The sequence below is a fragment of the Phlebotomus argentipes genome, unplaced genomic scaffold (assembly GCF_947086385.1).
Source record: "Phlebotomus argentipes unplaced genomic scaffold, Phlebotomus argentipes genome assembly contig_15, whole genome shotgun sequence".
Classification (NCBI taxonomy): Eukaryota; Metazoa; Arthropoda; class Insecta; order Diptera; family Psychodidae; genus Phlebotomus; species Phlebotomus argentipes.
The window spans coordinates 5,344,660-5,370,129 of record NW_026776181.1 but is presented as its reverse complement, the minus strand read 5'-3'; the positions used below and the strand labels follow the sequence as shown (position 1 = coordinate 5,370,129).

The 25,470-nt window shown below is 40.3% G+C and overlaps 3 protein-coding genes across 3 annotated transcripts in view; 2 read left to right on the top strand and 1 right to left on the bottom strand.

The window, feature by feature from the left end:
* The first annotated feature begins 59 nt into the window (after nucleotides 1-59).
* On the top strand, nucleotides 60-972 carry LOC132262348 (zinc finger protein 626-like). The gene is made up of 2 exons (XM_059761603.1): nucleotides 60-202; nucleotides 261-972. The coding sequence occupies exons 1-2, from the start codon at nucleotides 60-62 to the stop codon at nucleotides 742-744; spliced, it is 627 nt and encodes a 208-aa protein (XP_059617586.1). The 3' UTR covers nucleotides 745-972.
* A 631-nt stretch (nucleotides 973-1,603) lies between these two features.
* LOC132261679 (sodium channel protein Nach-like) lies at nucleotides 1,604-5,482 on the top strand. The gene is made up of 10 exons (XM_059760593.1): nucleotides 1,604-1,800; nucleotides 2,019-2,382; nucleotides 2,442-2,522; nucleotides 2,858-2,974; nucleotides 3,313-3,462; nucleotides 3,955-4,090; nucleotides 4,343-4,396; nucleotides 4,942-4,990; nucleotides 5,056-5,156; nucleotides 5,232-5,482. The coding sequence occupies exons 1-10, from the start codon at nucleotides 1,604-1,606 to the stop codon at nucleotides 5,480-5,482; spliced, it is 1,500 nt and encodes a 499-aa protein (XP_059616576.1).
* Nucleotides 5,483-5,499: 17 nt separating this feature from the next.
* LOC132261586 (nephrin-like) overlaps nucleotides 5,500-25,470 on the bottom strand; it is a 37,277-nt gene continuing 17,306 nt past the window's right edge. The window contains exons 3-20 of the mRNA XM_059760464.1: nucleotides 22,577-22,706; nucleotides 21,353-21,467; nucleotides 21,113-21,206; nucleotides 20,273-20,386; nucleotides 15,219-15,422; nucleotides 14,408-14,553; nucleotides 13,171-13,315; nucleotides 11,678-11,808; nucleotides 10,231-10,390; nucleotides 10,058-10,157; nucleotides 9,857-9,971; nucleotides 9,667-9,748; nucleotides 9,016-9,157; nucleotides 8,773-8,957; nucleotides 8,528-8,709; nucleotides 8,024-8,192; nucleotides 7,896-7,954; nucleotides 5,500-6,899 (exon numbers count right to left, since the gene is read on the bottom strand). Coding sequence (XP_059616447.1) covers nucleotides 6,687-6,899; nucleotides 7,896-7,954; nucleotides 8,024-8,192; nucleotides 8,528-8,709; nucleotides 8,773-8,957; nucleotides 9,016-9,157; nucleotides 9,667-9,748; nucleotides 9,857-9,971; nucleotides 10,058-10,157; nucleotides 10,231-10,390; nucleotides 11,678-11,808; nucleotides 13,171-13,315; nucleotides 14,408-14,553; nucleotides 15,219-15,422; nucleotides 20,273-20,386; nucleotides 21,113-21,206; nucleotides 21,353-21,467; nucleotides 22,577-22,706 — 2,486 coding nt within the window. The 3' untranslated portion in view covers nucleotides 5,500-6,686. The remainder of the gene's footprint in view (nucleotides 6,900-7,895; nucleotides 7,955-8,023; nucleotides 8,193-8,527; nucleotides 8,710-8,772; nucleotides 8,958-9,015; nucleotides 9,158-9,666; nucleotides 9,749-9,856; nucleotides 9,972-10,057; nucleotides 10,158-10,230; nucleotides 10,391-11,677; nucleotides 11,809-13,170; nucleotides 13,316-14,407; nucleotides 14,554-15,218; nucleotides 15,423-20,272; nucleotides 20,387-21,112; nucleotides 21,207-21,352; nucleotides 21,468-22,576; nucleotides 22,707-25,470) is intronic.

Below are 25,470 nucleotides of genomic sequence, written 5' to 3'. Positions count from 1 at the left end.
GCGAATTGGGCGACAAATGTCACCGGAGGAAACAAGCGTATGCTGAGTGCAAGTGCAAGATGGATCAAGTCGATCAAGTCATGGATATTAAAAAGGAAATTGAAGATTCTGATTGTTATGAGCCAAGAGACGAGTTCATCGATAGCGAAATTGTTAAGGAGGAGTACGATATTCAGGATGAAACATCAAATTTAGTGACAAAGTATGGATTTCAAGGATGACTAGCAACTTGGTTTGCTAAAGTATTTCTTTGTTTACAGGAAGATTGATGCCCAGGAGGAAGAACAGCACGAATGTCCTCTTTGTGAGAAGGTCTACCAGTCAGCACACTCCCTGGGAGTACACTTCAATATCCACAACTGCCGAGACAAGAAATTCCTTTATAGGAAGTCCTATAAATGTGGGATTTGTGGGAAGGATTTCATGAACAAGTCTAGCCTACTGAGGCACATTACTATACACTCCAATGTGAGGAATTTTGAGTGTGCTTTGTGTTCCAAGAAATTCAAGAGCAAGCAGAACATTGGGCGGCACATGAAAATTCACACACAAAGGCCTCAACCGTGTCCGCAGTGCAAGAACATTTTGAAAAACTTAATATCTCTGAAATATCACGTTAAATTCCATTGCCAAGTGACTAAACATCTCAGACAAAAAGGTATTTGCACAATCTGCAACAAAGCCTACGCTACAAAGTATAGTCTTAACAGACATAATAAGAGACTTCACAAGGATTCAGTTTAGACCTCACATAAAAAATCATCTAAAATCTAACCGGAAAAAGTTTCCAGTCAAATGAAATTTATAAAGATAACAAAGATATGAAATTTACAAAAACTGATAATTGATGTCGATTTTATTGAAATAAATGAACTAAATACAATACAAAAAATAGATACGAAAACATTTTTAATTAAGATTCATTTTAGCATTTTGTTAACGTTCCGGATGTGCTTCGTTTCTTAGGTTTCATCGGTGTGATAAGAAAAGCATTAAATATAGTATACTTTTAGTAGTGTTAGATGTGCCAGAGAATAAAATAATATCTCTGATGAAGTGGTTGAAGTCGAACTCATAATCACATTTTTACGGAATAAAGAGAAATGAGGGAAATAAACAATTTTGACAAACTTCAATAGTTATTCCATTTTCAAAGAGCTAATTGAATTCCTTTTTCATTGTTTCCATATCAAATTTTTGTCAAAGTTTAAATTCGTATTGATTTTATTGATTTCTATGCTTTGCATGACTAAAACTGCAGCCGAAGGAGCAAAAAGTGGCGTGATACTTTCTCAATAATTGACCACGAAAATAAATCACCGAGTGATTTTGATGGAAATTCAATTATTTCCACACACTGGAGGTTTTTTTTTCATGTTGTGGGAAATATTTCACATACATTGTTCCTGCTATATGTGACAATATGTCAGTCCGGATAATGCTTTAACAATTTGCTTTGCTTTCCCTGTAGCAATTTGCAGCTGTCCACTTGTCGGGCAATCTCCGCTGGCGTCAAACCTGTCACCAATTCCCCCCTTGATTGCCCCCCCGGCGAGTTACAGGTCGCCAAGTGGGTCAGTAGTGCCGCAGTTGCCCTGCGACCATGGCGACTTTTCCCGCCAAAGCCGCGAAGAGTGACCAGAAGTTCGGGAAGGCGGTCAAGATGGTGCTGTGGAGCGAGAAGCCGAGACAACAGAAGAGGGATGAGACGAGAGACAGCATCTTCGTCCGCTACTGTGACAACACTTCCGTCCATGGCATTCGATATCTATCGGAGAAGGGATTACATTGGACTGAGAGGTGAGATTCCACTGAGAATCTCTCGGTCTGTGCCAATAAATCACCGGCAACTTTATTATTTCTTCTGCTCTTGCCTTCTGTGCAACATAATTTACCTCCAGAATCGACACTGTCCACATTGAACTTTATCTCTCAGGGGCAATTGAGATGTTCCTGCAGCCAGCGTCTTGCTAATGGTCTGTTTATTTACTCTTGCCTGCAAAAATCCTTTTTCACAGATTGACCTGGGGAATAATTGTCGGCATGGCTACTTTTGGTGTTATCTACGTCTCCATCTTGCTCTCGGAGAAATACCAGACCAGCCCTCTGTCAACTGTTGTGGAGGACACAAACTTTCACATCAGCGAAATTCCCTTTCCGGGCATTGCAATCTGCAACAGTCATAGGATCAACACCCGGAAAGTTGACGACGCCATCAAGAGATACTTGCCTAACGGAACCAAGGAAGACATTTTAACTTTCGAACTCCTCTTAAATGCTCTGGAAATTCTGGACTTCGGATCTTACGAGGAATTTGAGTCGTTACTACCCAGAAACATATCAAATCTCATGGGAATCAACATAACGAAGCTGATTATAGAAGTATCTTCGGTAAAGTTAGGTTCTTAGATCTAAGAATTTACTATTTTTGGTTTTTGCAGTTGCGCTACACTTGCCAGGATCTGTTTAAGGAGTGCTGGTGGCGAAGCAAATCCATTCCTTGCTGTGACATCTTCAAGATGGTAAGGAAACGAAGGAAACTTACTTCATTACATATTTAATAATAAATTCTTTCTTCGAACTTTTAAGCAAAAGACCGAGTATGGAATCTGCTATGCTTTTAATTCAGCTTCAAACGAAGAGAGTCCTATTAATGCTGTACGTATAATCTTATATGAGTAATATAAGGCCATAGCAATGTTTTTAATTTTTTTTAGTGAATCCTCATATTTTTTCTATACGCCGGATCTAAAGGTTTACTTTTTACTTTATTTAAAATCATCCTATTGTAAATGTTTCGCACAAAAGCCAGTGAGGTAAGGAAATGAAGTGAGTCATCTGAAGTCTTTATTGCCAGGATGAGGAGTTGAAGCTGTGGCGCACGACGAGCTACAACGAATGGAGCGGATTTCGAGGAGTTATCCAATCTTATCATGGTCGCGTGCGAAGGTATACATATCCAGTTGGAGTTCTGGTGAGTTGAAATTCAGAAATTAAAGTCCAATAAACCGACATTCCGTGAAGCCACACTGTGGCTTTTAGTAAATGAAAATTCCATCTGAATGGATTATAGTCAGATTTAATGATACGCGCGGTGTATTTTTCACGCTAAAGATTTTCCCCATTTCCATAATTCATTTTAATGAGATTCCATTAGTGCAGACAGTGAAGAATCTCTTGCCACCGTTTGAAAATCTCGTCCGGCGAACGGCAATTTGCACATTGTTCCGAATTCTGGGCTGAGTGCGCGGATTGTGTGGTGGAACGTGAGAACGGCAGGTACGATTAACTAATGTGATTTCCCACAATAAGGTAATAGTCCATCATCCGTACGAGTGGCCACAGCAGGCGAAGTTTATACCTGAGGGAACGAGCGTGTCCATTGGCATTCAGCCCACAGCATTTTATGCATCATCTGATGTAAGAAGATTAACGTCCACTGAGCGTCAATGTATTTACAAAGTGAGTTTGCAGGACATTTACCAATAATGGCACTTTGTCTACTCGCTTTCTGTAGAATGACTTGGATGTGCCATTAGGTGAACCCTAAATTCTAACCGCAAGCACTCTGCATTTTCTGCACCGCCACTTGACTATTATATAGCTGGCAAGTGAAGAGAAATACCTCAGGATGAATCCTTTTGAAGGATGCGGAGCGATTTTCGCATAGCTCTGAAAACTTTCTCAAAACCCGCGAAAGTGAGAACTTAAGCAGATTGGGTTTCTGGGTATAAATTAACTGTTTCCATTTAATTTTAAAACCCACGCACTTCTCGGTCCTTAACAACATACTTGAGAAATTGGAAGACTCCTTGCAAAGTTACGCGAAAGCTGATCACTTTCAGTTTCTCGCATGGTATAGTGGAAAAGTTTGCCGATATCTCGAAAGATGTTGGATACTTTGCGTAAATCATGACAGGGGTGAGTGTTGTTTTTAATTTTTCCGCATGCCAGGAGGACATTTCCCATCGGGAGGAGATTATGAAGCTGCGAGCGCTTCCATATCTGCGAGCCAATTGCATGTCAGAATGTCGACAGCGCGCAATGATGGCGTACTGCAACTGCACTCTCGACTTCTTCTACCCATCCGGTGAGTGTCCAGCTGCGAAGACACCCCGCCGACGTGCATCCGCACCTTGCCAATTGATGGCATCGAAAGTGTGATGAATTATTGAGTGGTGCAAGTGATGGCATAAGTCACTGGACGCGTGTCATTCAATCCTCGTCACTCATGTTCAGACCACATATGACAAATTGACTGTAGGCGTTGGCAAGAAAGCCACCCACACTTGACCAGGCCCGCTGTTGCCCACCTCTCATCGCCCATTGTGTACCATTTCAGGTATTTACGCGCCCTGCAATATTGGCGGTCTCGTGTGCCTCAATCGATACAACGGTAATTGCGTGTGGGTATTGACAACAAATGCACCATTTGGAAATTAATTTATCACCAACTAATTCAATGCTACTTGTTTTCTGATTTTGCACAGCATGTCCTCAATGAGCGTGCGATGATTCACCGTGCAATTCACGCAGATTGACGTGCACATCGTCAGTGAATACACTCAGCGCACTTGCAGCATTCCAAAGTGAGCATTCGCAGCTTCTGTCGAATCGAGGACATGCTGTGCATGAATTACTCCACATAATAGTAATATAGTGTGTGAGGATGTTTAAGCATTTGCTCAACTTTAACTGTTAGTCAAGTGTAAAATTTATGCTGTGGTTTACTTTTAATTTGTTATCATTCCCATTTTAATTACATGCCACCCGCCCGCTCGCAGATATTTTCAATTACGAGAAACCACCAATTGAAAATGAGTATTTCGATGTAAATGAGGAGGGAATTATGTGTCCCTGTTTGCCAGGTTTAATCATTTTCACGACTACGCTAGAGATATTTATCACGGGATTGTCTAACAAACTTCCTCTCTTTGCCAGAGTGCTCAAGAATCGACTACAGTGTGGAATTGTTTGAGAATTTGGGCATGTAAATATTACAATATGAATTGTTGACTCCCTTCGGCTGTGCTTGAAGATTGCCTGCCTTTGCAGGGAGACCACCGACAATTCCGTGGCTCTGGATATACACTTCAAGTCCTCCACGATGCTGCGGTACAGGACGGATGTGACATTCGGGTGGCTGGACTTAATGGGTGAGTTTGCACCACTTATTGATCGATGGCCCAGTGAAATCTGTCTCTCTTCCTCCCCAAATTGGGGAAATGCAGTTGCATTCGGCGGAATTGCCGGTCTCTTTCTCGGCTGTTCGCTGCTTAGTGGAGCAGAATTAGTTTATTATCTTACAATTGGCTTATTTTGGCACAACACCAACCCTCAGCAACACCGTCCGCCCCAGCACGCCCAGAGGCCCAGAATTAATACCATTTCTCATGGCATTGAGCATGTCCAGCAACAGTGGAGATTGGCCAAGGGGAACATGTTTATTGTGGAGGCGAGCTATTTTCAATCCGCCAAATAGACTCCATCACTTTTTTATCATCTTTTGCATTTATTTTATTGAAACAATTCTGATCTGAGATACTTTAGATTTGTTTCGTCTGTAGAAATAAGCTTTTTAGGAGCTCCAGTTTTTTTTTATACACTGATTAATAACGCGGTTACAGTAAAAATTATCTACATCTTCTCTATGTTTTATATAATAACTTCTATATACAGTTTTTTCCCACATCTTTTGATCCGAGTGACAAAATATCTAGACAAGGAAGCATTTGACAATGTTATGATTCTTCGTTTTTGGTTTCCTTAGCAATTTAATAAAGCTATCACAACACCTTTAAAAATCAAATTATATTCTTGATATTTCGAGAGATATGTTGGGATATTTTTGAATAAAGTCTTTTTAAAAAATTATGATGATTTTTGGCAGTTTTACTTTCTTAATTGGGCTACTAAAAATCGATGGTGGCGAGATTGAAGAAAACTACCCGGAAGCCCCATATAATCATCGAAAGGAAGGAACTGTGAATTGAAATACGCTGATTCGAATGCCTCCTTCGCGATTAATCATAAATGAAATTTAAATTCATTGGATTTGAGAAAACCAATGCAAATGTAATGCATCTTCAGTAGTCCTCCACTGCAATATAACCTGATATTTACAAATTTGTGTGATATATTTTTGATCCAAGTTTCACATAATATTTCATTTGATACGCCTTAGATTTTCTGAACTTAGAGGAAGTTTTTTTTTTGATGTGGTATCTCATAAAATACTACAAAATTTATTTATTTTATCATTATCTAGATATTTCCGTCATTCTCCGTCGTTTTAAGTTGTCAAGTATATGTATAATTTCTTTTGATGATGTATGGCAATAAGTTTCGTTTTCCTTATCAGCATATCTAAAGTTGTTAAACTTCTAGTTTCACACTTTGCTCTTGTTATAAATACAGTGTTTCCATTCAAAGAAGGTACAAATAGTCACTTTTTGTGCTTCAAGCACTTGTTTTCTGTCCTCTGTTAATACAAAACTAATCATATGTATATGATACCGAAAATTGTTAATATTTCCATAAAATCTATATCATTGTCCTCTGGTTTTTTTTTCTTCATTAGTTCATCGCGTTCTGTCGCACTGCTATTTTTTCTCTGGGGGTTGTCATCAATGAAAAATTCAACCGGTGACTATTTTCCATGAATAACTTTCTGCAGGCGAAACTTTTCAGACACAACTCTCTGGTACTCGTGTCGCCATGAGCATAGTTTTAATTGCATGTACATTTATATCCAAATCACCATTTGGCACAATGTCGTGTTGATGTTGATGCTGCAAGTAATTGCTATTTGTCGGGGCAATCAATTGAAAGTCCGTGGATGAGAGTGGCTTCAGCAGGAGATCCTTGGGTCGATTTTCGTGTTTGGTGTACTTCTCACTCTGCAAGAGATGTGCATAATTGAGTTTGGCGGAAAAGAGTGTCTTAGTAATAAGCTTATTGCCAGTGTGAGTCAAATGTTTGCGTGGGAAAAGAATTTTCACAAGCGAGAAGCAACACGAAAATCCTCCGGCAATTCGAATGAGAAATTGCACAGAGGAGAATCACGTCTAATTGACTTTTGATAGATGACTTTGAAATTTCTCATACAAGTCAAAATCCTCGAGAGATTGATGGGGAAATTCTTTCACTCAATTCGCCTTTGTAGTTCACTCGTCTTAGCAAGGAACAATTCCTCAAGTGAAAGGAGTGACAGTGGAAGCGGGAAGAAAAGTATGTGGACTTTGTACGACACACACACACACACACAGGCTACCTCCTCTGGGAATTCCTTGAATCAAATTGACCAGCAAATATGTGATAAATAAATGCATAAGATATCAAGTTTTGGTATCGATTGTTCGTCTGAACATGACATAGTATCCAAGCCAATGCTCCAAATACAATGATTATTGTGGAAAAAGCAATTTGCAGTGGGGAACACCAGTTCATTCTGAATAATTCATTAGCCCACTCAACAGCAGCGGAAACACACCAATAATACCAAGTACAACCAGCAAGAACATCGACGCGCAACTGAAGTCACCACCCAAACTCTGCACTCGCCACCCCTTCGACATCCTGAGTAACACCGCACAATCGTCCACTGGCTGTTATTGCTTCTGTTAACTGATTGAAATCGACAAAGTGGATTGAATTAGTGGAGGGAATTCGGTTAATGATTGTTCTGTTTTTATTTTTGGCCTGTCTGCCTTCACTTCCGCCATCATCTGCGCGGCATCCACGCTCCGTGTTGATGTGCAGCACATGTCGGATGAGGGGTCACATTGAGAAGCATTGCGTGAAATGTGGTGAGAATCACTTGACAAACACTTGCAAACTAATCGCTATAATTGCATAGGAAATTACTTTCCTATCATCTATACAAATATACTCACAAATATTGAATCTTGATGATTCCATTCTGACGCCAAGCAATTTTCCATTTCGTCAGGAACTGCGGAGATAAGGAAAAAATGGCTTAAACCTTCTAAACTTCGAAGGAATACAGTTTCAGAAAACCTACCGTACTGACTGGGAATGACATCGGGATCTCTCTCGTCGTCACCCAAATCGTATGACTCTGTGGCAGGACCGCCCGCATGGTCAGCATCCCGTCCAGGAGTCCCACTTATCACCTGCTCCTTAGCTGCGGAGTCACTGTGCTGCCACCGTAGGTTGGCTTTAACAGTCTTCTGCAGAAATTCAATTTTTATTATTCATTTCACTCTAAACTGGAATTTCCTTAACCATATAATGTGAAATTTCCTTCGAGATTCTCTCTTGTCCCAAAATTTAAATTCGTCTTTATGTTGCGACGAGACAGGAAGTAATTAGAAAGGTGTTGTGGAAAATTGCGACGATTCTACGCTCGGTATATCTCTATGTTTGGCGGACAGTTTGGAAAATGTGGCAATAAGGAAGTGAATGGGATGGCTCTCGAAGTTTCATGGGTGAAAACATGATAATAAACATTGGGCGAGTGGCAAGAGTGTGGGCGTGGAGGCCAGAGGGATTGAATTACCTTTACCTTTGATGGATCCTGTTTGCAGAGCAACGTGCTAGATTGTTTGGAACTGCTGAGTGTGTCGTTGCTGTGGGATCTCCGGGCGCTGTACACTCGGCCAACGATGACACAGCAGAGGAGGAGGAGGGTGAGCACTGTGCCAAATACAATTGGTGACAGATGGAAGGATGTGTCGAAGGATGCCACTGCGAAAATTCACCAAATACTGCAATTGCTGGCACTCGTCATCACTGGACATGCGGTCTTACCAGATCGATTCTCCAGCTCATTGGCGAAGGGAAAGTCCTTCAGGATGACCCCTTGACTTCTGCCCTTCTGGTTCACTGCAAAGATAATCACTCGCAGCGAGTGGTCGTCCAAGGAGTCAAAGGATATGAGACTCTCCAGTGACTCAATGACGAAGACAGGTTCATCAGTATTAGTGATGTTGTATCTAAAATGTGAAAATATAGAAAATTTCTGTGTTTTTTCCATAGATTAGTGGATTTTACCTAAGTTTTCCAGTTCTTGTGGAGACCAACTCGAGAACGAAGACTTGCGGAAGTCCTCCATCGTAGCCAGGAATGCACTGAATCTCCACAGAATGACTTGTTTGATTAGTCACTGAGCAGTTTCGAACGACAGATGGCAAACCTACAATTAATTCAAGGTATTTTAGCGCTGCGAAATACTTGAAAATCACATGTAAGATAGTTAAACTCATGATTATCGTGACACACATCTCAAACCATTATTCAAAAAACATTTTAATTAACCAGATTTAGTGGAAAAATCCACTGTAAGTATTGTGGATTACAATTTCCACTTAAACTTTAGCTCTAATACAGTATTTTTTACCCACGACATACTCTGTCCAATTTGTAAGGTTTATTTCGTGAAATGGTGCTCCATCCGAGCTTCCGGAGTAAATAAATAATGATTATAATTAAATTGGAGCACATTGCATGAGATAAATGGTGTGGAGGGCCAAATTTCGCCACAGCTAAACTCCACATCCTCCCTCTTGGAAGCATATTTGGAATACTTCGCAAGACACAGTCACTATTTGCCCTTCGCATCAATTTATGGCTCCATGAAGGATTATTATTTGCAGAATGTGACCACATGGAAATGAGCGTGGAATTTAAATCTGCGACACAAACCTGCCAGGACGATCTGGAAGAGGCAGGGATTCTGCTGCGCGCCCACTTCGTTCTGGCCCCAGCACGACAGCGTTCCGTAGTCCTGGAAATGGGGTCATGTGTGTAAGGGCATGTCAGCAATTCCCGCGGGGTGTTTGTCTGCAGACGGGGAATCCCCGCGCGAAAGCGACCGATCAATTATTCAAAATACCTGATCAGTTACTGGTGTGTACTGCAAAATGCTGCGCATGGAACCGTTTCGATGGTGTCTCTCTCTGCCGACGTCCAATGTTTCGCCTGAATTATTGAACTTCCACCGAAAGGATCTGTGTATTTATAGCATGAAATAGGAATGGTGCAATTCAATCCATTTATACTAATTTCGGGACACTCTATAATGAACATCACAAACCTTGGTGGCGGATCGGATTCCACTTCACACACAATATTGAGATTCTCCCCACGAAATGCTCCGATAATGATGACTTTGTCCGTGGCACAGACGGGAACATCTGAACGCAGAAGTGTACACAAAATGTTAATAGGAAATCTCACACAGTGAATTATTAATTTACAATCCCTTACACTTTACACGAAGTGATAATTGATTGCTCACGGTCTCGCCCTCGGCGTTCACTGCGCTACACGAGTAATTACCACTCGAGCTCCTCGTCACGCGCTGCAGCACTAAGCTTTGGTTGGATCTTATCACTCGGGCGGATGCATTGTGGGTGAGGATGATGCCCTGATTGAGAGGATTTTTCCCACGTTAATCAAGATGCGATGGTATTTATTTGCTAAAATTCCCAAAGTGCACTATAATGAGTGGAGGGAAGAGGTGGAAAATTCCTGGTCTTCCCACGACTGCAGGTGAACACACTGATGAAGTGAACAATTGAGTGGTTTCAAATGGTTTGAGACAATTTCACTAGGAAGGGCTCAGTATTATCCCTGCGCATCATGCTGAATGATTGCACAAATGAAGTGCGTCACACCTACTCTTATTTGGGGTTAATTTCAAGCTCAATTTTCTGATTAGTTCACTCCTTCGACCCCAAAAGATTCAGGAGTGTTCTCTAGATGATAGAAGGGAATATGATCTATGTAGTTTACTGCATCAGACAGATTACTAGGAGCTTTTGTACAAATCTATCTCTCACCATTTTCTTATTATTGCTCCCTGTTTATACATGTCTCTCTAAATTAAGCTCTCCCTCCGCCCATAAGAAACTCAAGTGAGCTACTGAGAGAATTGTCCTCCCTTCAAGCTTCACTCTACGCTGTGTATATTTACGACACTTTCAGCTTGGCGAATGCGTAAAATTCCAAGTGAAACTGGAGCCTCCAGAAAGAATTAAACGAGACTCGAGTATTTCAAAAGACAAGCAACAATTAATCTCCTGACATTGGCATGTGAGTCAATCAAAATGATTGAAGTCGTGTGACATGGAAGGGAATTTAGAATTAAATTGAAACTTTAGCTCATACTTGGAGCATCTAATTACAATCTAATGCGCGTGGTGGAATAACACTCGGGGAGGGCAAAATTTGATTTTGGTGTATCTGTCACAAATGTGTGTCTGCATGGGTGGATTGTACATACATTATTAAGCCGAAAAGCACTTAAATTAAAATAAAATCTCATCACATATTTACCCTTCGAGGATACAGAATAACAATAACAAGTTTAAGACGCGCCGGGATTGTCTCAAATGGAAACAATCAAAATTGCCACCCAAATCCACCCACTTGCTCTCTTCTCTGCCGCACCCCGAGTGTCGCTTTCCAGTCAGTTATCTTACGCAATCTTCCATCCATTCTAGCCTTTCTCAATACATCAGTCTCTCGCAAACATGATTAATTTCAAGTCGGGCTAATTAGAGCTGGGATAAATACATATATAATTAATTTGTACGCTCTCAGTGAAACATATCACGGAACTCGCAGTGAGAAGCGTATGACAGAAGTTCTCATGTGTGAGAAAGACTTTCAATTGCATGGGGGCAAAGATTAAAACTGCCTTGACACTCACGTCATGCAGCCAGTAGAGTTTCCGCCACTGAGGATTGGCCTGGACGTGGCACTCGAAGTAAACATCCTCACCGTCTTTGATGTCTTCGGCAGAGAGGGTGGATCCCAGGCGCAGCGTCACAATGGGTGGATCTGCACGAGACAGCAAAATTAAATATTTTATCTTCACGAGTATGACTGCAAAATTTAATATATTTCGCACAATTTCAAATGAAAAGCCATCATTTTGTCGTTGTACGGATTTTCTGGGGAATTCGCAAAGCTCCACCCACTCCAAAGCCACGCCCAAACTCGCTGACAAAAGTGATTCTGAAACCTTGTAAATCATTTCTTCGCCTCCGAAATTCTTATACCTGATCTCAGAGGATTTGGGCATCACTTTCCATTAACATGTATCATTTATGTGAGACAGACAATAAAAAAGTCTCTCTAATGACGCTCTTTTTTGCATGAATAATGTACATAAATACCCAATTTCTACTTTGCGAGTCAAAATGCCATAATTTCATTTCATCGGTTATGATTTTCTGAGCTCATCCAAAGAATTATATGTCAAAATATATACGTTGAATCTAGCAAAAGATATTCCCACGACGACTGAAATAAGTGGAAAAAGTGGAAAACAACAGTTGACCAACATTGTCAGTCAAATGAATATGCGAGTATTTGCACTTGTAGTACTCGCACTTGTAGTAAATTTAATTGCTCAACAGCAAAACTTTTGCAATTTTTCGTATTAGACGCTCTCATATTGGAGTTCAAAGTGCATGGCAGACAATTTTTGCATATTTAGAGAGCGGGGTTTTTTTTTATTTGTGGCACTGAAAAAGTTTCCGGCTAAATTTATCGTTCGGTAGGAAATGTTGGGGCAGGACGATGGCAATGCAATGGAGAACATTTGAAATAAATGTTCACGAAACTTTTCTATCACTTCCTCCTCATTAAGCATCAACATCTGTGCACGAATGTGAATAAATCGGATAAAATTCATGACACTCTCAAGCTCTGGGCGGCGGTACATATTCAGACTTTTCCCCGAAAATCACATTATTAATCACTCAGTGTTGCTGGGTTGTTTATTTTGCCATGGGAATAATTTATTCTCGAATTGGGCGTAGAATTGTGTGTGATAGGAGGTAAATAAACATGAAGATGTATGGGGATGGAAATTTAAAAGCAAAAAACAATCAAGAAAATCCTTATGAATAATCATAAATTGAAGCACACAACAAACAAAGTCCGCAAGGAGGCGAAATGGAAAGAGCGAATGGAAAAAGCGTTAGCACAAGGAAATTAATTTCGTGACCATTGCTAGACATGTTAATTACACAATATTTTACTTTCTGCCCGCGACACCCCTATCTTTAATTACGGATTCATGGGGCGAACGCCAGAGCGGTGAAGAAGATGGAATATTTACACAATAAAATGCAAGGTTGTCCCAGAAGGGGAGGGACGAGGGGTTGCAAATAAAAATAGCAACTTCATACTTACAGACGACATTGAGTTTCCACGTTGACTCCAAAAATAAACCCGTCACTTTTGGGTTCTCCGCACGACAGGTGAGAGTCTTGCCATCATCCTCAACCGCGGGTACGAAACTCAACTCCGATCGGGTTGTATTATTTAGCGTTTCATCCTGTCAATTTGTCCAATAGAAAATACTTTTAAGGTATGCAACATTGTTTATTACAGCGCTAAATTTAGCAATCTGCTCTCAACGCTGTCTTTTCTAAAAATGTCCCACGAAATTGATGAATGAATTGAAATATCCACCAAAAATAGACACTGTAATGTTATTTAGTCAATAAATATGATTTAACACAGCTTGGCTAGCAAATCGCGTCAGTGATTTCTCGCTTTTGTGGTTGTAAGGACTTAATGTTGTGAGAAAAAATGTTAGAATGACGACTTATGTAAATTATTTGATTACTGTAATGTGGAAAAAGTGACTTGGTTGCTGTTGCTATCGTGATTAGTGGATATGCATATTCACTCCACAGTGTATTTTTCTCGGAAAATCTAAATTGCAATGCTCTCATCTCGAAATATGATCCCAGCCTCAATTTGTTCATCAACATTCAGTCTACGCCAATTTCCCACCCTTGCGATACAGTGTCAAGTAGAAATGTAATTTTATGTGTACTCAAAGCACTTTGGACTTGTACATGCTTCTACTTCTTCATCGCTCATCCCTGGCTTGGCAAAACCTCCAAGTTATTCATTAAGAGGTTTTCATGAGTGGTGGCAAGAGTCGGTTGTGCCAAAAGGCACGAGGTGGTGACAGTGGATCCGTGGTTTTGAATACAATTACAGAAAAGATAATTGAGATTCAGCACTTAGGGTTAATTGAGGATATTAATCTCCATGTCCATTTAACCTCTTGGCTCTGCCGGCTAAATTACAAGTCCTATAGTTGATGATTCGCGTTTAACTTTAATGCCACACTTGTCTCTTTAGGGGTTGGCGCGGGGGGTGGAAAAAAGCAAATCACCTTCACTCAGCCACTGTGCTTTGCCCTCTTCCCTAATTAATTCCATACGAGAGTGCATTTGCTCAGTTTCGTTGTCGCTGTTTGCAAATGAGTGGATTCTGTGCATTGTATAATGTACTATTTTTAGCGAATGGACAGAAAAAGGTACATATGATTTTGTTTAGTGACGCGACATCCATGGCAGGGCATTGATTGATGCTCTCTCTCTCTGGGCAATTTTGTCTTTGGATAACATACCTTTGTCCGACGCAGTTGACGCTTCCCTTTGTAGAACGTAATGATGGCATTCGGGCGTGAACCTGCTGTCTCACAAAGGACTTCATAGCGCCGATCGGCCACTAATGAACTGACTGGCTCTATGATTTTCACAGACAGTGGTTTCACTGCAAAACAGACAGAAACACCACATAGCTTTTAAAGTCAACTGTTTTTTTCGTTGCGAAACTGTAGTCTGAATGACGAATTACTTCACAGACGATTGAGTGTTTTGTGTCGTGTGAAAAGAGTGTGTAATTGCAGAGAATATCTCATACAATCGCGCGACAAAGTTCGAGTACAGAATCAGGGAGTGAAGAGAGAGCTTTCACGGGCAGACAAGGCGATTAACAAAAGTGTCAGGACGAAGTGATGGTGTGAGAGAAGTTGTACAAGACGAGCGAGAAGGTTCAATGTTGACACATTTAGGCTGCAAATTTTCCTAAAACTCAACATGTGCACAAACTTAAATAAACAAAACTATATGTACACCATGAGACCGTGTGGGTGGCAAGCAATGAAGTGAAATAATTTTAGCATATTGCAAAGAGAGAGAGAGAGAGACTGTATGTTTCCCTCCAGTGTGTGAACCTTCTGGTAAAATTACACTCGGGTTATTTTGCCACTTTGAGTGATTTCCTTAAAGAGGGTCAAATTACCCCCAGGAAGACCCTCAAAGGGTTGTGATTTCCAAGGGATATTAATTCTGTATTAAATTGATATGTCTTATAGGTTTCAGTTCGAGCACTTTTGAGGTGTTTCCTTCTCTGGGAACAATTGGTTATGTACTTACGCAGCAGATCCAGGACGAAGCTTCGCTCCTTGGCCTCCACCAGCTTCGTGTTGAGCGCCTGGCATGTGAAGACGGAATTCAGATCGGTTCTCTGAACTCCTGGCCAGAGGAGGCGATTCTCAATGACATCCCCAGAATTCTGCTCGTACTGATCGTCCACGAGGATCCCATTCACGAGCCACCGAACGGAAGGCTGTGGGCGTCCTGCAAAGACGTGAGACTTTGAGCAATGGCCCAATTGTCACCCTCGTTGATTTGTGTCCTCGCGCGACTCAGTGCCCTTGATTTACAAGACATCGCACGACCAAATTTATGACAATTTGATGCCACTGCCGATGACATCATCAGAGGAGCTTGCATTTGCACGAATGCCGTGATTTATATCATCATCAATATCGCGTTTATATTGTGTGTTCATGCCGTCAGTGGGGTGATTGATTGGTTGTCTGTTCTCTGTGTTTCGGACCCATCCAGTAATATAGACTTGTAATATGCAACTATCAATAATTCCACCATATATTCAATTCCCTGTAATTTACCAATTTCACCCCTTGCAGATGCGGCGGATTCAGTCTATAATTAGGGGAACTATGCAACAGACTCTTCCTTATTATTATTGAATGACGAAACGTGCATTTATATGCACTTTGAAAGAGCCCTTGAGTGGATATTCCACAGGCAACACGAGGGCGAAAAACACATGTTCCTCGGCAAATCGCTAAGTCCATCTGCATTTTCGGGGAAAGTGTGTCAAACGGCTTACGATGACCTAACACATTCACCTTGGAGACGGCCATCCGGCTGGCTCGTGTGATGGCCCTGAGAGCCATGATTGATGAGACTAATTGCTCCGGCCGCCTCACAATGGCTGCTCCTCCCGAAGGAGTGCATGGGAAATTGATTTCCAAGAGGTCCGAGGCCCAGAGACACTGGCAGAGACCACATTCACTCCACCGCCCTCGAGTGGTTGCTCACAGCTCTGCATACGAGCCTGTGTTGTATTATGAACAACAAGAGCTAATTGGGACTGTTCTCATTCCTCTTCATATATCACTATTAATATTACCATAATGCATAGCACTGTCTATTTGCATAAAGAAATGGTTGTTTGCTGAGTAAAATTCCATATAATCCCCCCGTCCGAAATACTCTCCCAACAATGTACGCCCTTTTCTCTCCACTTGCATTTTCCACTATATCTGATGAGATTTGCAAACTCAAAATTTATTGCATTTGTTTGCACAATAAATACTTTTATTTATGACTGATGACTTCCCCAGTGTTAAAGTACTCCGGCTGTATGTGAATTTATCGCACAATGTGAGAGGGAGTGATATTTTTCATAGCCTCTTCATAGTGAAAAGCTTTCTATGATGGAACAAATGTCACTATTTCATCATATCTGCTCGTTAAACTGATTGATAACATCCAATAAACGAATATGTTAGAATTTTTCCACCGCTGGCCTGTCAACAGTTGAGCGCTTCGGAGGGGCAAAATAGCTGTGGTGAATTAAATTTTTCACATGAAAACAAGCCAATGTTTTCATTGAAATTTTCCATACCACTTTTCCCCTGTTAAATTCTATTGTGACGCCAGACGTTCTACATATATTCAAGGTAATGTTTCGCTAAATTTTTTACGCGATATCTTTTGAGCATAATTTCATAAGTTCACCATGTGCACGATGTGCGCAAACATTTAAATCCACACACATCACCACTGTGAAGTTGCAGCAAATTACTGTCTGATCGTGGAATTACTACTGAAGGGGAAATAAACTCTAATGATTGCTGCTCTTTGCCATGAAATCATCGCATGAGGAGAGTTTGTGTACATTATTTCTTAGCACTGAACATTTTACTGTATTTGCAGAAAAATAAATTTTATTTGCCGCACCAGTTTTGCCATCATGCAACGAAGCTATATGTATATCGCTCACAAATTTGTCAAAATAAACTTTTTTATCACCGAGTGAAAGGAGAATTGCACATGAAATGTACCCAAACATTTTGTTGGTGGCGTTAGAGGTGAATTTGTGCCATAATTTGTGATTGCGTTAAGAGTTGGAAAATGCACCTCACGAACGGTGCAACCAACAAAGAATGTGCTAAGAGTCATTTGGCCTAATGGTCGTGTGGGATATTTGCTAATAAATGGTACTTTTTACCTTAATAACGTCACCATTAGGGCTTAGAAAGCTAAAGGGAAAATTACTTTGCGCCAATTGATTGCATGCACTCGAAGAAATTCTCATTGTTGCACAAAGGAAGTGTTTTTTATGAATTGAAACGCACTTTATACATATTAATCACAAGTGGGTGATTACTATTTTCTCGCCAAATGTGCGGCCTTTGGCAAATCCACGGACAATTTCTCTCAGTGTTCAGCCACAGTTGGTGTTCTGGAGCTTCTAGCCTTTAATCAGGAGCCAAGGGAGCGGGTCTGAGGGCTTTTGGGTTGAGAGCTTTCGGCATGAAGTTATGGGAATTGTACAAAATTCCCCAACTCCGCACGCCACTCACATGGAAAATGCAAAAACACTCATCATGAAATCAATCAATTAAAGGAAACGAAGCACTGTGGCGTGAAATCAATTTAATTGCAATGGAACAAATGGGACGTGGCTTCAATCGGAATTTCAGAGCTGGATTTTCCTCCTGGACTGTTGTGAAGGGGTGGCGGGCAAAAAATGGTATCAAGGGAGAGTGAGAGGCATTATATTGCTGTGGGAGCATTAAAGCTTTTATTACTCTATAACACAAAGCTCCAATATACAAGGAAAGTTATTCATTTTCAGACTCTGAAGAATTATTTCTGCCATTAAACTAACCTAAATAGAAAAATCTTGTGGGTAAAAAAGAGAGGCAGCGAGAGGGGAAAATACAATTTGTTCGCCGCAGCGCAAGAGTATTGAATAATTTTCGAGAAAATTTCCCTCAAGCCCACCTAATGGGAGCGACTTTCTCAAATAACAGAACAGTGTAATAAATTTTCGTAGCGAGAAAAAGGCCAGAGGTCAAGCACATCATCTGTTGAGTATTTCTTCTTTAACATTCCGCATTTTCGATGATTTTATTCATTCAAGGGTGTAATCAAAAATTTACACTATTTGATTGCGCGTCATATCGAGCTTTAATTGCAGGAAAATCGTTGTGAATTTGCAATGAATTTTTCATGATATGAATTTTGCTGGAATAATAGTTTGTAAAAGTGCTGCTGATGGGTAATTAATAGGGCGCCGCTAAATGTTTAACATTTCAGTTAAAAATTAAATATGTACCAAACGTTTTTTTAATCTGTCGCTAAAATACTGCGAAAAATTAATAAGAAAATATTTATTTCAGTTTTTATTCAGCATGATAAAATATTTTTTTTGGGGACAAAATTGACTTTGTTTCGTTACGCAATTGATATGAAGTGCATTTTGCAAGGAGCAAAATTTCACTAACATGTATTTTATAATAATAATGAATCGCTTTCGCTGAAACATGGGAAAACACTCTGGGGTTAAGAGTTGCGTCGGGGCTTTTAATTTTTTGGCGAATTTGTATGCTGGCTGAAAATGAGAATAATGAATGGAATTCTTGCAAAATTTAACTAAAAGCCGTAAGCTTGCACAACGCTCAACAAAGTTTCATTTTATATATAGTCAACCAATGCTCTCCACGATGGGCTTTTTCCCACCCACAAATAAAGCTTTACGTGGGTATTTCAGCGTAGTATTTCGCAAATATGAAATATATTTTGCACACCTCTCTTGGACGCGCTGGTGGTATTTAAAATGTAGAATCTCCCCATTCCCGAATGTGTGCATGTTACGTGGAATTTATGGACATAAACATTATTATGTATGCCATAATATGCAATCCGTGAAAGCCTCTTACATGGCCATTAGATATTTATGAAATACTATATACTCTGGCCGCTCTCTGGCTCTCCAATCTCTGTGGCCCAGATCAATATTAAGATTCTTTGAGCAAATAGGAGAGGCGGCGTAGGTTGAGACATAGCTGTAGGACCCACATGTACGCCTCAGCCATGCAATGCAAATAACAATAAAATACGACATAAGGGCGATATACCAACCAGCTCAGGCTATACTCCATATAGTATTTTGAGTGAAGGAGCGAAGCAATACTGTATGGCACTATATTACGTTACATCAATGCGGAGCTCCTGCAGAATGCAAACTATGCAAAAATGTTGCCAAATGAAAATTCCCAACCTGTGCATATTTTTGCCCATGATGTTCGATTTTGATTCATCCAGTGCACAACATCTCTACTTGCCACACAGGAATTTATTGCGAATTTCTCCACTATCGTAAATACTGCTGCTTGTTATGCTGCAATTTTAAATTCATTTGTCGACACATTTTCATACACAATTTCCACACTATTCGCCCACTCGCAAAACATCTCACTCACCCCTTCCCTCTGGCTCTCCTACCCATCTCTTGATGGGCATTCATGAGCGACTGCATCTTGCGCTCTTGAGAAAGGGAGTCACTCAAGCTATCTGAGGACCTGATCTTAATGGACTTGTGAAGAGTTTGAGCATAAGGAAGAGAGAAATTAACCTTTGACAATGCTGTGAGAAAATTGGGGGTAAAAAATGAATAGTATTCATCATGTGCAACTGTGAGAGATATCTAATTAAATGAGAAACCCCCATTTGAGAGCAATTAGTTGCATCGCATCAGTATATATGGAAAGTAATCGTAAAAGAGATCCCGCGTCATTCGAAAAGATCAATGAATTGCTTGAGTGGATATTTTTAACTTGCGAAATAATATCACTTTATACCCTCTCCGAGACGATGTGTATAGGATACAAATAACATTAAAAATCGATTTATTTTCTATATGTCGCCCCTCGTAAGTTTGCACTCTCTAGAGTGCTGACTATAAAACCCTATAAAAGTGCCACCCTCGTCTTAGAGGCAAACAACCCCCCCTGACGCTTTATATGTGGCGTAAAAAATCCATTAAGTCTCAATTGAATTAAGCTTGAATATTTAAGTGGTGGAGCAGAGGAAAAAATTAAACTTACCACCCACAACTCGACATACTAAAATGATGTCATCTCGCTCCTCCAGCGGCCCCAGTGTCGTGCCGTTGAGCTGCAGGCCCCACCGATTCAGCACCACCGGTCGCTCCGGAAGGACTGAAATGGCACAGGAGCACGGGATTAGGTTGGCGAAAGAAGCAACTATTACTCCATCGGGAGAATAGTTGGGAAAGAGCAAAAACGCCTCAGGAATTCATGCCAATTCGTATAGAGTTGGTTAAATATTTGGATATAATTTTCTTCATAGATTCATGTACATAATTAGAATTATGGATTGTAAATTTGCTTTTTATTGCACAAATAAAGTGACGAGAATCACGCAACACTTCACCCACACTTTGTGTTGTCAAGAGGTTTGTCATTGAGCAAATGAAGTGAGCACGAAATGTTGCACTTTCGAGGCCGGGCATAAAAGCTTTCAGTTCGAGCTTAATTTCTATTAGGACGTTAAAAATGGTGCGCCATTCTTCGTTTCACGCTAAATATTCCCTCGCAAGAAAAATAGACATTTTCCTCTCAATCTGAAGTGCCCCTCGCGATGCAACATACATATGAAAAGTGATATTTGCTATGCAAAATGTCTTCAGGAGGAATTTCTCGCGGCAACTTTTGCCATATTTGAGAAATTTGTACTGCAAAGTAGTGAAAATATGGCGAAAGAAATATGACAATCTCCTGCAAAACATGGCATTTTTTCCCCGACAAAGCACTACATTCCGAAGAGGAAGAGGGGATTTTGGGCACCCTTTCTCACATTGACATGAACAATATACTCCCATGTTGCCATTATAATCTTTTATGCCAGATAAAGCATGTACTTACTGATTATACTGAGGTTGTAGCGGAAGCTCTGCGTTTGACTGCTGCGGAAATCTACTCGACACCGGTAAACACCCTGATCGTGACGTTTGATGTCCTGAAATTTTGCGATATTACCCATTTTCGGGATGGTTATACACACTGGGGGATATTTTTTGCCCCGAATGTAATCCCCTTTGGGGATAGCAATTCGTGACATGTGCGATAAGGCGGAAAAATTGACATATTGCAAATAATACGTACGTCAATATCCAGAGTGGCTGGGTCGGCGTTTGCATTGAATTTGGCGCGCGGACCGAATATTGCCGGCGATGACCAGTGACGGCCCTTCGACAGCGACACACCTCTCACGTCGAAGCTGCAAATGGAGATATTCGTGGTTGTGAAATCACCTACAGAGCTCACATGGCCGGGCTAAATAGCCCAATGTCACTAATGGATTGATTTTTCTGGGTTACAAGTGACAAATTTCGATATACATCACACACGGTGGGTGTCACAGTTGCATCAACATGATCACCGGGATCCGAGTGCCAGTGAATGATTCTTTCATGGTCCATTAGGGAATTGCACAATGTCGAGAGGGCATAAAATTGTCAATTCATATTTTTTCCCAGGCGCTCGGCACGTGCCGTCGATGTTTATTTGCCAAAGTCTCCAGCGACACGCCTTCTCAGCTCCGCACAGCATCCTGAATATGTCACTGAGTGGGGTAATATTTATAAATTGTACATGCCTGAGTCCATGTATAGATTCACCGAGTTTGACAAATGGCCGAGCTTGTTAAAGTTATGGGGCTGAAATGCTTGATGATGCCAGGAGAGATGTTTTGAAAGGCGGCACAAAAGTACGGGCGATATGTGGATGAAGAGGGTGTAAATTGGTGTAATTTGGCGGTGAATACGCGGCATTTCATTTGCTCCACTCCTTCGGCACACATCTCCGAAACATTTTTCCCCATATTTATGACAGCCACACACCAACATACACAATCGCCGACTAAGAAATGAGACATCAAGTGCACAATTCAAAGTGAAAAATTGAACAATAAATTTTATCACTCTATTCGTCTCTCGCAAATTATATATTTTTTTCTCTCTCTCTGCGAATAGGAAGAGAAAATTAAATTTCGTGATTTGAATTCTAATGGCATTCATTTCTCCCCGCCTCAATTACAAAATTACATTCGGGATTTTTTCCCGCCTGTTTGAAAGGAGCATACATTATATATGATATATTAAGTTGGGTATTAAGCCATTGTTCCTAATCCCAAGATTCCCTCTAAGTTTCACTGTTGAGCTTCACTTCAATAAACCCATTAGCAGTGAGAGATATTTCCAAGTTGCAGGCCCTCAATTCTATGATGCATGCAGGACCCGAAGTTGCTAATCTAAGTCCTGCACTTCTCACCCGGATTATCTGAGAGTCTTGACAACATATTCAACGTATGACACCATCTTTAATTACCTGTACAGTGGAATTCCGACGTCGTCTCTAAACCACAGCACCATATAAACTTTGTCCCTCGAAGGTCCCGCCAGAGGACATGGCAAGGAGACACGATTTCCTTCCACTCCCTGAACATCAACAGTCTTAACTGCAAGGGAGAAAAGAGGGGTGCATGAAATAAATGTTGGAGAGCAAAGTTGTAAATTTCTAAGGTTGAATGTGTTGTTAATATAGTGAAAAATGGATCAAAATTTAATCAGAGTCATTGCAATTTCGGTTTTATGCATTCCACAGAGCAGAAAATATGACTTTTCATACTCTGTCATTCGAATTTATCCATCTGAATAGTTGCATTGCGTATTTTGATGAATATAATATTCGGTTGAGCATCGCTATGGTGATTTAGGGTGTTGGAATGGGGAAACGATGTAATATTGTCTCAATGACAATTCCATGTCTTCCAACTTTATTGAGATCTGAGAAATGGTTTGGAGCACAGCAATAGAATATGTTATGGGTGAAAATTAATTAAAACTCTATTTCACATTCATAAATGCAGAAGATCAATCGATTTCCACTTCGGTCCATTCATAACTACATTTAGTAGAAATTGCAATATAGTTTGTATAGAGTCAGAAATGAATTTGATCCAAATGGAAATGTTTTGTACAATTTTGTGAATGATGAAGAAATTTTATGGAATTTCACGTTTCCATTTGAATTCTTTCACTTCAGTGTTAATTTTCAACTTGAGTTATGTATGTTATGTGCATAGAGAAATACTCGGAATACAAGCATTTACAATTTGCTATGCAGTAATGCATTATTCGTATGTGAAAATTTCTATACAATTTAGCCAGTTGCGAGAGTTAAAGTTCTGAAATATTCGCTCACATCATAAAACTTCACTCTCATCATGTTGCATTTTGCATTACATGATTTTATTTCATATAGAATTTTGTTGAGGATTGTCAACAATGGTGCGTCATGGGTGGAATTTAATCACTTTCTGAACGCTATGCGATACGCTGTAAAATGTTACTTGCAGATGAAATTTATCTCACTCTTGGGATTTGTGAGTCAATTTCCTAGAAAGTGTTGTGTGGGTGAAAAGAGTGACAGGTTAAATCAATCATTCAGCATATTTTTTTTCCCTGAAAATTCCATCTCATTGAAGATTCACAGAGGAAATATCAAAAGACACTGAGATAAAGCGAAGTTCAGAAGTCTTTCTGTGTCAGTTTGCATAAGTATTTAACGAGTGACTGAATTCCTCTCAGTGTAGTATCGTCAAAGGAGCTCAAGAAACAAAATAAATAAGCGTGTATACTTTTGAACTTGGTGTACGCCATACAGATATAGAATACTCATCAATATCAATTTCAAATTATTCATCATTAATGTTTATCTTTCCTCCTTTCGCCATGGGAGGAAAATCGAAAATCCTTGAGAATTCTGCACGCCTTCTCGCTCTGCTCCGCCATCAATTTCATGGGCACGGGGAATGAAAAGGTTTCTCACGGGTGGCAGAAAATTTGACATCAGCCCCTCGAGGCTTTCCTTGCCAGCGCAAAAGAGGGATTCCTCCCTGATTCTTCGTGGCGAACGAGGGGCCCCCGCATCCTCATGTGAACGTGCGTAGATGAGAAAAGGAAAATAATGAGATGATATGGTTATTTTATACAAGAAACTGGTGTTTAGACTTTCAATTTTATTCTCCAGCTTTGATAGCAAACAAATAAAATTTTATATGAAGCACTTCTTCACCCAGAAATTTCTTTTACATCCACCCCAAGATAACCCCTTCTTTATATCGCTTCCGACAATCACTGTGTTCTCGGCAGAATGATCCCCAAATAGCTAATTTAATGTACCAGCCCCGGAGCCCATTCTTGTTAAATTGAAAGCTCGCTTGCCAAGTGCGCGATAAATTACGTGAGATTCTGTATGAAAGGTGAAATTCTTTAGGAGATTAAGTGATATGAAAAAGTGCCATTGAAGCAGCTGTAGGCTAAATAAACAAGCACATTTTAATATCATCTGAAGGATGTGCGACATGAAAGGCAAGTTAATCTGCAGCTTGTGCCATTAAGTTTCCCTCTCAGGGCGAGAATTAATGCAATACAGGATTAATTAACTCGAGCCTTCTGCTGCACCTTTCCTTCAAAGGTTATTCACGGGAATCACTGCAGGAATATTTGCAATTTAACTCACAGATTGTGCAATAACACACCGAGTGAATTCACTCGCGAACAGATACAGCCATTTTTCAATATTAACCCCATCAGGTCGGAGGAAATGGGAAACGTTTGCATTATATCGCATGAGTTGAAAATCAACCCGTAATCAGTGGTAAAGGAAAATAAATTTCACAGTCTTATCTGTGGCCATGCACACAGAGAGTTTTCTGAATTACATTTCACACTCGTGACAGTGATGGAAGATTTTGCAGTGTGTGGAAAGAAGGCCCCAACACGGGTTTCGTGGTGAAAACAATTTTGAACATGTCACACAATACCAATTTGCCGGCGCGTGAAAATGGTACACGTTGTCACACATGAAATATAAAATATTGCAATTAATTTCCATATTTCTGCTGGTCCCTCAGATATACTCATCCCCAATAATTCTATACAATCTCTTTGCTGTCTCGCGGGACAATTGTTACCATTGAACTCACTCGAGTGGATGAGAACCTCGTACACTGTGAGCATTAACTGTGAGGGTTATTGGGGTAATTTTTCTATTAAATCGATAAGATCAAAAGGAACCGATAACGCATGAAAACGACAAATGTACATTCTCCAATGGACACGTCCATAACGTTACTTAAGACACGTATGACATTTTATCCACTTTGTCCAAAATCATTCTTTTGTATTTTTCGCGCTTGATGTGTTTTTGTTTGATGG